The 14,408-nt window shown below is 38.6% G+C and overlaps 1 protein-coding gene and 1 pseudogene across 3 annotated transcripts in view; both read left to right on the top strand.

Moving 5' to 3' along the window:
- The window catches only part of lrp2a (low density lipoprotein receptor-related protein 2a), an 85,129-nt gene that overhangs the window by 26,871 nt on the left and 43,850 nt on the right, over nt 1-14,408 (top strand). For all 3 annotated transcript variants that reach the window (XM_038301205.1, XM_038301206.1, XM_038301204.1), the window contains exons 25-40: nt 157-537; nt 1,112-1,126; nt 1,394-1,642; nt 2,242-2,453; nt 3,113-3,297; nt 3,660-3,888; nt 4,000-4,177; nt 5,244-5,372; nt 6,754-6,920; nt 7,118-7,261; nt 7,330-7,439; nt 9,735-9,912; nt 10,029-10,242; nt 11,295-11,534; nt 11,659-11,847; nt 13,412-14,344. In XM_038301205.1, the coding sequence (XP_038157133.1) occupies nt 157-537; nt 1,112-1,126; nt 1,394-1,642; nt 2,242-2,453; nt 3,113-3,297; nt 3,660-3,888; nt 4,000-4,177; nt 5,244-5,372; nt 6,754-6,920; nt 7,118-7,261; nt 7,330-7,439; nt 9,735-9,912; nt 10,029-10,242; nt 11,295-11,534; nt 11,659-11,847; nt 13,412-14,344 (3,753 nt within the window). The remainder of the gene's footprint in view (nt 1-156; nt 538-1,111; nt 1,127-1,393; nt 1,643-2,241; nt 2,454-3,112; nt 3,298-3,659; nt 3,889-3,999; nt 4,178-5,243; nt 5,373-6,753; nt 6,921-7,117; nt 7,262-7,329; nt 7,440-9,734; nt 9,913-10,028; nt 10,243-11,294; nt 11,535-11,658; nt 11,848-13,411; nt 14,345-14,408) is intronic.
- On the top strand, nt 7,824-8,116 carry LOC119793897 (annotated as a pseudogene).

A 14,408-nucleotide genomic window follows, 5' to 3' on the forward strand; every position in this document is an offset into this window, starting at 1 on the left:
TACCCAACTACATGCATCAGTAGTTGCTTTTTTTTTTAATAGACTACCGTACTAACCATTTAAAAAAAAAAAGATTTGATTTGGTCCACCAGATTAATGGTTGGGTCAGATTTTGGACATCACTTGTTTTGGCCCACATGCTTGTGTCCTTATTAGCCACCAGGCCTCCCGGGATGTGCCATCATGAGAGTGAGTTTCAATGTCAATCTGATGGGAGCTGCATCCCATCCTCATGGGAATGTGACGGACATCCAGACTGTCAGGATGGTAGCGATGAACACCACGCCTGCCCTCCCCGGACCTGCCCTTCCACGCTGTTTCGCTGTGATAATGGAAACTGCGTTCTGCACAGCTGGATATGTGACGGAGACAACGACTGCAGAGACATGAGCGATGAAAGAGATTGTCCCACACCACCTTTCCGATGTCCAAGCTGGCAGTGGCAGTGTCCTGGTCACAGTGTTTGCATCAATCTTACCACAGTGTGTGACAACACACCTGACTGCCCCAATGGCGCTGATGAGTCTCCACTTTGCAGTAAGTGGCATCTTCTGTTTATTTCAGCTTGCGCTAAAAAACAAACTCAGAAAGCAAGTTTGATTTTTTTCTTACCCATATCTTAATATATAGAATACATTTTGCTTAGGTATAAGAAAAAACTGTTAAGTGTAACAACCAATTTATTAAATTGAAATCTAAAAAAAAACACAACAAATTTTAAAAAAATGAAATCAATTAGAGATTTGTTTGATGAATTGAATCCAGATTCTTTCTATTTAATTTTTTATGCTCATTTTATACATCATTTTCTAAGTGCATACAATGTTTACTTGTACATAAGCCATGATTGTATTCTCAGTAACTTTCACCCATTCAATGAAAAACTTAACAGTCTATTTCAACCTGATTTTTTTAATTCATCACTTTTATTAAACTCTTGTAATACATTGAAAGCATTCGCTTCACATCACAGAAAAATTGTGTTCAAAGTCACCTACTTATTTTTGTGTTCTTGTGTTTAAATCAAGCATGTGTGTGATTTGTCTTGTATTGACCCGAAAATGATCTTTGATTCCCCTTCCCCTCCTGTTGCCTCTGTCCCAACTTTCAGACGAGCCTTTACCAGGTAGGAAGAAACTTTCAATCCCTAACAGAATTGTTGCAAGTAGTTTAGATTTATCTTTAACAGATGCAAAATCATTTCTGTTATAAATTTCCATCAATCACCATGCACCACATTCATAACCTAGCTTTGACACAGGACAGCATTTCTGAGGATATAGTTTTTGCTTTGTTAATGTTATTAGTCTTTTCTAGAAAGCTGCATGTATATTAAAGGCTTTTTTCTCCAGATTTTCTGTTCTAAATAAACCTTTTCTTACTTTAAACTTAGACCAGGAGAGCTGCTCTGATAACAACGCTGGCTGCACACACGGTTGTATCCAAGGGCCTTTTGGGGCCCAGTGCACGTGCCCTGTTGGTTATCAGCTCAGCAATGACTCCAAAACCTGTGAGGATATAGATGAATGTAATCCCCCAGGACTGTGCAGCCAGCACTGCTTTAACGAGAGGGGCTCCTTCCGCTGTCACTGCCAGGAGGGTTACACTCTTGAAGCAGACCAGCGTACCTGCAAGGCTTCAGGTAAGGGGAAGAAATGTTTTTAAAACTTCAGGGTACGGGACATCTGTATCAAGTTTTAAATAATCTAAATTATATATTTTTTAAAGGAAATACTTCTAATATCAGGCCTACTGTGATCTTGGCTTTTAGCATTTTTTACCAGTCAAACAGGTATCTGATTTCTCCACTCGTCCAGCTGGAAGAAGCCATGGGGGGAAAAAAGTGGGACTTGGCCCCCAGACATCCAGACGGACACACTGCCTTTCTTCTCTTTTTGTGTTTCTTTGCTCCTCTGATTTCAAAAGATAAGGCAAATAACATATATGTCAGTCACTGGCCATCGCCGCGGTAATTAGGACATAATCACAAACAAAGGACTGTTTATAAGGGGAGTGTGCTTGACATGAGCTCCTCTTCCCTCACAGATAATTGCCTGAAAGCTTTTGCCGTACAATAGGACATTATTTGCACATAAGTGCATTCCTGAAGGACTGCCATTTGAGCAGGGTCTATTTAAGAGTCTTTTTGTCTGGCTGTTGTCAACTCACACACACTGGAACTGAAGTGTTTTTCTTGTCTTAAAATAAACATAACTGGATTTTGATATGTTTTATTTATAGATTCACGTCAAGCCTTCCTACTTGTGGCCAGTCGAAATCAAATCATCCAAGATGAAATAAGCGCTCAACCAAATGTGATTCGGTCACTGATTCGAGACGGACGCAATGTTGTGGCTATAGATTTTGACTCTGTTTCCAACCGTGTGTACTGGTCTGATACAAGCCAGGACAGAATCTGGAGTTCTAACATAAACGGCAGCGACAGAGCTGTGGTAAGTCAAAGAGAAATGGAAAGACTAATTGAAAGATTTCTATGCATTCTGGAAAATTATGGATTTTCATTTAGAAAAATGTATTCCAGTTCTAGAAATGTATAAAGAAACAAAATTAAATCGTGCTCAGAGTTTCTTTCATTTACTCAAATGCTGTATTTTTTCTTTCGTCTTTCCTCTTATGTGTTCATCGCTACCTTAAATCTTTTTACTTATCTCCTTTTTCTCCCCGTATTCTGCTCTTCCTTCACTCTTTCACCTTCCTTTACACTTCTCATTTCTTTCCTTATTGTGTCTTAACTCCCCTCCATCCTTTTCCTTGTGATGCTCTTACTACTATCCTTCTTTCTGTTCCCTCCTCCTCCATCCCTTATGTTCTTTCTTCCTCATATTATCTTTTACCTTTCCACTTCTTATTTGTTTCCCTCATTATGTCCTTGCTTTCCTTTTTTATTTTTACTTCTATACTTCTTCCCATCCTTCATTGCTTCCTTTCTTCAGTTGTGGCTCTAATGTTTAAAGTAGAATTATCTGCCTTAGTAACATTTGTTGTTATTATTTTTAATTGGCTGCAAATAAATAATCTTAAATGAACAATGTGTAAGAACCATTTTACTGGTAATTTATCGTAGTGATATGTTCATTTATCTTTACGATAGATATTTGACAGTGGAGTGACTGTGACAGAGAGCCTGGCCGTGGACTGGGTTGGCAGGAATCTATACTGGACGGACTATGTCCTGGAGACAATTGAAGTGTCCAAACTGGATGGAACACATCGGACTGTTTTAGTTAGCCAAAATGTCACTAATCCTCGAGCTCTTGTGCTGGACCCCAGAGACAGGTCAGAAACAAGTTTTCATGTCTCCTTCAAAACCTTTAACATTTGGTCACAAAAAACACACATTTTAATAAACATTATGAGTAGTAGGTGAGTGTGAGATAGGTATATAGGAAGCAGACGTATTCACAATACTGACTAAATTCCCTGTTTCCATAAACAGGTGGTTTGCACCAACCATCTATAGACTAAGATTTTTGCCCATTTCTTTTTAAATTAGCTTAAGGCCAAAGAAATTATGTTTTTTTTTTTGTTGTTCCATCATGTAAAAAAAAAAGGGGAAAACTTTAAGTCTGTCATTGCAACATGGAAAATATATTAAAAGCAAAGAAAGTCAGTAATTAAGGATTTATTCTGTTTTCCAGTGCTCATCTGATGTTTTGGACTGACTGGGGAAGGAACCCCCGCATTGAGAGAGCAAGCATGGATGGGAAACTCAGGACAGTCATCATAAGCAGCAAACTGTACTGGCCTAATGGTTTAACCATAGACTATCCAAATAATTTGCTATACTTTGCTGATGCCTATTTGGACTTCATTGACTACTGCGACTACAATGGCAACAACAGAAAACAAGTCCTTGCCAGTGACTTGGTGAGTGCATGAGGTGCTAGTAGTCTAATTATGGGCAGGAACACATTTATCGTACCTTTTGATAACATGTGTAGGACACCATTGTTTTTCTTCTGTTGCTCTCTAAAAAAGGTACTTCAACATCCGCACGCAATTACCATTTTTGAGGATTTCGTTTATTGGACCGACAGATACATCAACCGAGTGATGCGAGCTCATAAGTGGCATGGCGAGAACCAGACAGTCATGCTGTTTAACTTACCTCAACCAATGGGCCTTGTGGCAGTGCACCCAACCAGACAACCAGCAGGTATAGGATTGGCTTCTTCCTCACTGAATGGCATTTCAGGCTACAGCAGTACAGGACTTGTGTTACTGGACAACTCCACTCTTACTATCTTCAATAAGAATCTTTACAAGATATTTTTTATATATTCTTTAGTTTGCCTTGCACAATTCATACTGGGACATCTCCTTCCTGTATGGTATGATGGCTGGGCATCGGCATGGTTTTATTCTTGTATACTGATGGAAGCAGCCCCTGCTGGCATTTGGAAGCTACACATCCAGACATGTGCTTATCCATAACTCTTTTCCTGATATCTTGGCTATTTTCATTACATTTTTGTGTCCCACAAGTTATACCTCCGTTTAGTTTTAATCAATCAGTCCAAAAAGTGAAAATTTCATAATTTTGGCTTTCCTAATCATTAAATAAAGTTTTCTTTAAGCTTCTTGTTTTATTTTACCTCTATTTTATCAGGAAATAAATCAATTGGGATGTGGAATCTCTTTTACAAGGATATCCTGGCCAAGAAGTATAAAAGCAGAATTCCTGAATTTAGATAAAATAACAAAAATGGTGCATGGTGGCACAGTTTGTAGCACTGTTGCCTTGCAGTAAGAAGGTCCTAGTTCGATTCCTAGCCTAGGATCTTTTTGCTTGGAGTTAGCATGTTCTCCCCATGCATGCATGGGTTCTCTCCAACTACTCTGACTTCCTCCCTCAGCTAAACCATATGACTGATAGGTTAATTAGCTTTTCTAAATTGCCCTTAGGTGTGTGCATGGTTGTGTGTCTCTGCGTTGGCCTGCAATAGTCCGGGATCTGTCCAGATGAGTGGGGAAGGTGGATCTTATGGATATTTATAGTAATTCCATCAGATTCAAAAAAGGAAAAGATTTTTTCTGATTTCAAACAGTGATGAGAAAAAAAGTTGTGCGTGTCTTATATCTACAGTGTTTGTAACTTTCTGGATTTAGCCATATGTAAGTCCACTTTGCACTAATTTAATCTCTGGCTGCACGTTGGCTGCAGCCAGGATGTCATGTAACCTGCAAAGATCACTTAACGGGACTCTCTCTTCAATTTGTAGGGCGAAACCACTGCTTGGGGAGCGCCTGTACACATATCTGCCTACTCTCTGCTGTGGGACCAAGATACTATTCATGTGCCTGCCCCTCAGGCTGGACTCTGGCAGCCGACCAGTTCACTTGTGCCAGAGGTATGCAGCCGGCCAACAGGAGGAAAACACTCATCACTTAAATTGATAAAAAAAAGGAAATCTGGTCAAATATTGCTGATAAGTTGATATATTCATCAACTTTTCATCTCAGCAGTCATTACTTTTATGAAAAACAAAACTGCTAATCCCCATGTGATTTTCACATGCTTTCTGTGCATTGATCTTAACTTTTGTAAGAGGAGAAATCTTTGTAAACAGCATTGTTGTACTAAAGATTGAATCAGGTACCTGTCAACAGCCTCCCATTTAGAATACCTTGTAACCTGCGGCTCAGGTCATAAATATTAAGACTCATATGAACATGTCTTTCATGATCTGAAGAGGACAAGAGACCTTTAATATGAGGTCCAAGGAGTCCACCTTAGGTCAGCAGCTTAACTCATCTCAGGTTTCTGCCGCTACAAACCAAGCAGACTGCAATCTCTCTTTGAAGCCAACGATTATCCAAGAATGAAAATACCCTACAACCATTCCTTGACTCTAATCTCTGATGACAAAGCAAATCAGATTGGAGGACCGGCTTTCACCAGTCAATCCTCTTTATAGATAAAGGTACTCTAGCATGAGATCCCTAATTTGCACCAAATATTTTACATAGGAAGCAACAGTGTGAAACTGCACCTAATTGTAGCTCAGGATCTGTTTTGTAAGTTTGTAAATAAGTCAGGTTTTAGACTTTATTCTCGAAAAATAAAATACACTTGCATAATGTCTGTCATTTATTAGAGTGCAAATTTTGATTGAGTTTTGTCTGATAAAAAAAAAAATCATCATCTTTTACACACTTTAGCCATCTAAAAATTGTTGATCTAATTTAAAGTGCAACATTTTTTAAACCCATTTTAGATTTACCTGACCAAAATATAAATTTAAAAAGAAATTGGCTCTTACTGCCTTTCATAACATTAAATAAAATCTTTTTTCAACCAAATTTATGGTAAATATGTTTCGTTTTATGTATAACTGTGTTTCATATTCCCTTTTTAAGGTTCAGTACAAAAACACAGCAGTCCTTTAAATCAAATGCATGTCACCTAAAGTTAACATTTATTTACGCAAACCCAAAAAGTATCGGATCACTAAAAGGTGTTTATGTATCATTTAGATTGGGCTTGGTTTACCTGAGAAATAATTATTGAAATTAAGTTTTTCTCTTCTCATGTTGCTGCTAAATATTATTTCCTTTTGCCAAATGATATAAATTCATATTGTTTAGATGTTAAAGTTATGACATTTAACGTATTTCATCTCCCCCAACATTTTTTCCTGTTTTTTTTTTAAATCATTGTTCTCGTGTCTCGGGGAAATATTTCAGACTTTCCTTTGATGAAATTAAGACAGATTTGTACTACTCTACTAGTTGAAGATCCCTTTCTGGTGGTTGTGAGAGACAGCATCATCTATGGTATTCCACTGAACCCGGAGGACAAGAGCAATGATGCCATGGTTCCAGTCGCTGGTCTTCACAACGGCTATGATGTTGACTTCGATGATAGAGAACAGACGATCTACTGGGTTGAACACCCTGTGAGTCCATGCAATGTGTCTTCTAAGATGCTAGACTATAAGCAAACCTCAGTTATGTCTTCGTTGTATAATTATGCTGTGGTTACAATTCTATTCAAATCATTGTCTCCTTAGTAAGAGGTTCACAGACAGTAGAAGTCTGGCCATGTTACTGTAGGTGATGTTAGCTTGAAGAAATGTTTAAATTTGTCCAACAGGGTGAGATCCACAGGGTTAGGTCAGACGGTACAAACAGGACGGAGTTTGCCCCCGCGGCCATTCTGGGCTCTCCTGTAGGTTTGGCTCTGGACTGGATCACAGAGAACCTTTACTACACCAACCCAGCTACACAGTCTATTGAGGTGAGATTAATTCATTTATTTATCTTTTTGTTTATCTTTCTACTTGCTCACTTGTTTTGTTTGGCCAGGTTTTAAAGTTGAGAGGAGAAGCACAGTACCGTAAAACTATCATCACCAACAACGGCTCTCCAACCGGCGCTGGCAGTCCTGTTGGCATCGCTGTGGATCCAGCACGTGGGTAAGCCTCATTTAACACCGTCCTGGCACAGCCACTTAAATCCACTGCTACTGAGCCTTTACAGCCTCCATCTGGTTGGCCTCAAGAGAGACCTTAACAAGCACTAGCTGCCGTCTAAAACCCCACCAGCTTACAGTCAACAAACAAATGCTTTCCTTTCTTAATATGGGTTAAACAATGAGCATTTTTTGTTGAAACTAAATATATTATATCTAGTTATGTAGGCATGAGCTGATGTGTAATTCATATTGTGTTATAACCTATAGTAAAAATGCCCTAGTGTCACAGTATCATAGCTCCAACACCACTGCTGCTATAACTTAATGTTGTTTAACATCATTGGTATATAATGTCAATGGCGTTAGCAGCATGGAAGAAACAACTATGGCAGACGACAAACCAAAGGAAGGAGTTAAGACTGAGCACATCAACCTAAAGGTGGCAGGGCAGGATGGTCCTTAAAGAGTTTTAAGTTAAAAAGGCATACTCCTCGCAGCAAGCTGATGAAAGTTTACTGTGAACGGAAGGGTCTACCAATGAGTCAAATAAGATTTCAATTTGGTGGTAAGCCAATTAGTGAGATTGAAACACCTTCACAGCTGGAAATGGAGCATAAAGATTTGATAGATGTCTTCCAACAAAAGACAGAAGGATTGACCCTTTACAGTTTCCTGTGAACATCCCTACCTCCCTTGTTTTCCTGAAAGCCTTTTTGCTTTAATGAGTTTGTTTTATTTTCTTCTTCCCATGAGCCAGAAAAAATAAGAATCCTGATTTTTTATTTTTACATGTGCATCAGCAGGGATTTCAATTTGGAGGAAATACGTCTGATTTAAAATGTTATGGAAATAAATTTACTTTTTTTTTTCATAAATGTTTGGTGTTCAGGTAAAAAACATTTATGGAGCTACATTGGGGCCATAAAGTGTGGTAAAAAAAAAAAAAAAAAAACAAGAATTAAAATGATCCTAAAAAAAAGTTGTTGTTTTTTTTTAAAGTTTTGCAACAAAAGCAAATACATTTTTTTAAACAAATTTTTGCAAATAAAAAAAATTGAAACTGGAAAAAAAAAGTTTTCATTTTCAAGTTTTTTTTTTTTTCCACAGTTGCAGATTTGATTATTTTGCTTCAAATTTTCTTTCCTATCATGCCCTGTGGGGCGGGGCCTACGATTATGGGATGTTCAATGTCACTGACAGCTTAACACAGTGACAGAACAACATATTAGGTGCATTCAAAATAAGCTAGACCTGCACAGATCCAGTCAGTGTTTGTCTGTGGCCCCCCTAAAACCCTTCCAATTATTCATGCATAAACACAAACTTCAATGATTAATCAGGGGTGTATTTATTGTGGGCATTTGTTCATAATGTACTTAACAGGCTTTTAAGATGGAGGCTATTTGTTGGGATGAATATTCCAAAACAATCCTATAAATAACATGGAAAACAATCCACAAATAAAAGATATGTGCAATATTAGGCTACGCTTGGCTGACTATTTAATGTTTTTATGTTGTAACATGTAGCCTTATTATTAGGCTAATATCCAATTGGGGTTAGGCTTATAACATTCAATAAATTAGATCAACTATACAGGCCATTATCAATAAAAATAACAGACCTAAATGTGAGACTTTTCATCAATACAATACATAGAACTCTAAAGGAAAGTTTATTTTATATGTGTTCTATTATGTATATTCTACCAATGAGTTGCATAACGCTAACGCGATGCCAGCAATTTTTCAGTTGCAAAAAGCCAATTCCCACCTGTTGCATTCAGCGAAAAAGGGAACTGGAATTATCTGTAACATATCTTTGACATTCTATATATATGTGATTGGTTTTGGGAGATATTTTGAACCCATAGGCTGTTCTAGTGGGCATAGTTGAAAAGTGCTGTATATCCAAGGTGACCTGCATATGTGATGGTTTTGTACCAGTTCTGTCAGGAGGAAATGTTGAAAATTCCATAAACTGTACTGTGGGAGAGCATGTGGAAAGACAACCGTATTACTTCTGCTAGAGGCTCTCCACATGCTCTCCCACAGTACAGTGGTATTAAAGCCATTTATAAGGGGAATATATGTAAATTTCTCTACTTTAAGAAACAAAGAAAAATGCTCTTTATTCTAATATTTAGAAATACAAGGTATTTTAAATATTTATAAATGACTAAAGATCATAAAACCTATTTAAACTGATTTAAATATCTGTGAAAAAAGTTAATTCCTGGTTTAAACTGTGATTGTTTAATGTAACCTTAAGTTCATATGTTTTTTATTTCATTTAGCAAACTTTACTGGACAGACCAGGGAACGGAAAGTGGTATTCCTGCAAAGGTAGCATCAGCGGATATGGATGGCATGAACCCCGTCAACCTCTTCACCAACAACCTTGATCACATTGAGTTCCTCACTGTGGATATCCAGGAGAACAAGCTGTACTGGGCCGTTACAAGCACTGGAAAAGTCTGTTTTCATTAATTTACCTCCTCCTAAAAATTGCTGGTACTTAATGTTCTCTGTGCTGTAACTTTGATGTGAACACCCTTGAAGAACATCCTTTCTTTTTTCTTCTTTCTTAGATTGAACGTGGGGATCCAGATGGAACAAATCGTATCACGATAGTGACTGGTCTTTCCCATCCTTGGGGTGTCGCTGTCTATCAGAACTACCTGTTCTTCAGCGACCGGGATTTTGAGGTCATCGAACGTGTAGACAAGTCGTCTGGTGCCAACAGGGTTGTGATGAGAAACAACGTGTCTGGACTTAGAGTCCTAAAAGTTCATTTTAGAGATAGTAAGTGGCATACTCCCTTAAAGTTAATTTGCACAGATAACTAGAGATGCACCGTAGAGTTTTGTGGCTTAATTAATTAACTATATTATGCAATGCAGCTGGAAAGTATTGCCCCCCTTACATATTTCTTTAAAACTTTATTTTTGTCACACTTAAAAGTTTCACATAATCAAACAAATATAAACATCAGACAAAAGGAACTTGTAGCATTAGCATTAGTCTTTTCTTTTTTCCATCAACGCAACGTCAGAAAAAAAAATCCTGGTTTAAATTGTCCTTTTTCTTTCTCAAGCGTTGCAAGAGAGGAAAAAAAAATTCATTTTTAACCAACTCATTTTACTGTTTGTTTTTGTAATACCTTTTTTATCCATCAAACGGGTGGTGCTAGATCATCCCTGCAAATAATTCTCTATTGCTCATAAAAATACAAGGTTGATATGATAAACACATGCCATGGCCAATAAATACACAGCTTTTGTATCTTATTTTACGTTGCAAAAATCTAATTTTATATTTGGGACATTGATTCTTGAAATCCCAGCCTCTCTGACTATACAGTTGAAGAATTCAGCCGACAGTGACTGTCTGTTTTATCACACCAGTGCCTCTAGTGGCAAAATAAAGTATTACAAGAACAAACGGAAACATTTGCCTTTGATTTTTTTTTTTTCACTTGCCTTTCAGGGCAAAAAATAAAACAAGGAAAAAAAAAAAAAACTTCAAACTTTTCTATTCCAGATTTTTTCCCCCTCTTGCCTCTCAGGGCTTCCATAGTACAATTATACCCAAGAAATGATTTCCAATGGTTTGCGATGAGCAAAAGTTGGGGTATATTATGAATAGATGTGAAACATAAGAGAGCAGTTGCTGAAACAGTTTTATTTGTTTACACAAAAATGAACATATATTAACAAATTAAATTCCTTTGCTCGAGATGTGTGTGGTTCTGGTCATCAGCTGATTTCTGTGTATCTCTGCAGTTAAAATAGACTGTTGGAATTAAGCTTTTTCTTTGATGCATTTCTAATGTCGTGCTTTCTCTCCAAACTTAGCGTCTGCAGGGACATCTAACGGCTGCTCTGACAATTTAGGAGCATGTGAACATCTGTGTCTGCCGCGACCACGAGGTTTTTTCACCTGTGCATGTGTGACAGGTTTTAAACTTAATGCAGACAACCACACCTGTGCCCCTTACCAGTCCTACGTTGTGATCTCCACTCTGTCTGCAATAAAAGGCTTCAGTCTAGAAGGCTCAGATCAATCTGAGGCCATGGTCCCTGTGGCTGGTAGAGGTTAGTGATGTTAATATCCTATTTCCAGTCATTGATTTCATATATGCACTGTGTCATTAATTTATTTAGTCCCACAGTAGAGAACACAAATTCAGTTACTTTCTTTTTAAATGCTCTCTTTCAGGTCGTAACGCTCTCCATGTTGATGTGCACATGGCTTCTGGCTTCATTTATTGGTGTGACTTCAGCAGCACTATGGCGATCCAAAACGGAGTTAGACGCATAAAACCTGATGGTTCAGGATTACATAGTGTAGTTACATCTGGAATAGGGCGCAATGGGATACGGGGTATTGCTGTGGACTGGGCTGCAGGTAAGCTGCTGATGTAATTTAGGCATGTTGTAATTTTCACTTACATTTGGTAAGCCTTATTTAAATGCTGTGTTTTCTGAAAATCAACAAGAGGTTATGTTATGCAAGTCAGCTATAGAAGGCCGCGAGAATTTTAAAATAAACTATGAATAGAGTAGAAAAATTTTACAAGTGCATGGAATTTTGTGCATCTCTCAGAGTCAGTACTTCTTAAACTATAAAACAGAAACAAATAAATGTACATAAACAAGAAATAAAAGGCATTGGATGGCATAGAAATAATAATAATGCATGTAGTTTGAGGTTGTAAAAGGAATTCTTTCTCTTTAATATCCTGTGCCTCTAGCTTGACAGTGGCTTGGAAAAAAGTTAGGGAAGCCGGTCCTGTGAGTGCTGATGCTCACAGGTCTGTGGTGTCTAAGGTCTAAAGTTGTACTTTCACTCACTCGAACAGTTAATGGGACAGGTAGCGGATCTGGGGATCCTTCATATTTTTGCTTGACCTGTAGAGGTATACATAGATCTTTTACAAAGTTCTTTGTCTTAAATAATGTTACACACTAGTTCAGATGGATGATTTGGAGGGCTGTGGTTGCATTTGGCACCATCCATGTGCAATAGATTATTGCATTCACAAGGCTGTGACTGCAGGCAAGACTGGTAAGACTTATTCTATCAAATCATTTGCAACAATTGCACCTGACTATTTGACTGATAGCATAACAGTATATGCTGTAAAGCAGTGGTCTCCAACCCTGGTCCTCAAGATCTACTGTCCTACAGATTTTAGATGCATCCCTGCTTCAACACAGCTGAATCAAATGATTGATTACCTTTTCAAGCCATTCCTTTGATTCAGCTGTGTTGAAGCAGGGATGCATCTAAAATCTGTAGGACAGTAGATCTTGAGGACCAGGGTTGGAGACCACTGCTGTAAAGCAATCCAGACTGTGTGCCTGTAATGAGTAAAAGGGAGAGCATTTCCGTCCATTCTCTTTGGGACATCCAACGGTTTCTCGACTGATGACACGGTGAAAGAGCTTAGCTTGGTTTATCAATAATGTGTGGGCGCAGATCAATGTAGAGGTGGCTTGATCAAGAACTCATGACTTGCTGCCCTTGTGTAACTCTTTGAATGTGTATGTTTAATATGGTGCTTCTTACTTTACACTATGCCATCCAACTTTCTGTTCAAATAGAGCTGCCACAGGTTGATAGTGGGCCACTCTTTTAGATACAACTTAAATTTGAGTTTAAGCTCGTAATTCATAGTGAATGCTCTCAACTTTTAGGACAAACACTGTATCTTTCTTTTTGCAGACTAGGTCAGGAAACTCCTTGGATGTTAATCAGAAACGAGAGCGTTGAAATTCAACCATTGCTTTGGAATTTTTTAAAGGCTTTAAAGATTGGCAAAATGACAAATAATGGTTTGAAGGTTTTGGAATAATAGATCTGGTGATCCATCTGACACTGTATATCACAACATTTTTTTCCCAAGGTTATATTTCACAACCTATGACAATTTTTTTCATGTAAAGTTCGAAACTTTCCTTTTCCTTAGGTAACCTGTATTTCACCAACGCCTTCCTGACTGAGACCTATGTAGAGGTACTTCGCTTGAACACAACTTTTCGTCGAGTGTTGCTGAAGACTCAAACGGACATGCCTCGCCACCTTGTTGTTGATCCCAGAAACAGATATCTCTACTGGGCTGATTATGGTCAGCACCCCAAAATTGAGCGTGCTTTATTGGATGGAACCAACCGCACAATTTTAGTGTCTTCTGGGATCATTACCCCACGAGGCCTTGCTCTGGATTGGCATACTGGTTATGTCTACTGGGTGGATGACTCTCTGGACATGATTGCCCGCATTAGCCCCAATGGAGGGGAGACCGAGATAGTTAGGTATGGTAGCCGATATCCAACTCCTTATGGAATAACGGTGTTTGAGAATAGCATCATTTGGGTGGACAGAAACCTGAAAAAAGTGTTCCAAGCGAGTAAAGAACCAGGCAGCACAGAGCCCCCTGCTGTAATTAGAGATAACATAAACATGTTAAGGGATGTCACTATCTTTGACCAACGAACTCAACCCACCACTGCCCAGGAGCTGAACTACAACCCCTGCATGGAAAGCAATGGAGGATGTGCCCACCTTTGCTTTGCCCTTCCAGCACTTAGCCAAGCCACACAGAACAAAAAGTGCAGCTGTGCTTTTGGTGATCTTGCCATGGATAAACAAAGCTGTGAGATGTCAAAGGAGGATTACCTCATATACACTACTGAGAGCACGGTGCGCAGCCTGCGACTTGATCCTGAGGACCATGCAGTGCCGTTCCCTGTGGTCAATGTGCCTCGTACCTCCGTGGCTCTTGACTTTGACCTCACAGACAAAAGGATTTACTTCACTCAGAGCTCAGGTTCAGGAGGAAGCAAGATCAGCTATATCAGCCTGTCCTCTCCCACTTCAGCTCCTGTTGTTGTAGCAGCAGGTAAGTTTAGGACTTCTACAGTTTTCCAATTGTTTCCCAATGTTATGATTGGGAAACAATTGTA

This window comes from Cyprinodon tularosa, unplaced genomic scaffold (genome assembly GCF_016077235.1).
Source record: "Cyprinodon tularosa strain WSP-4 unplaced genomic scaffold, ASM1607723v1 ctg463, whole genome shotgun sequence".
Lineage (NCBI taxonomy): Eukaryota > Metazoa > Chordata > Actinopteri > Cyprinodontiformes > Cyprinodontidae > Cyprinodon > Cyprinodon tularosa.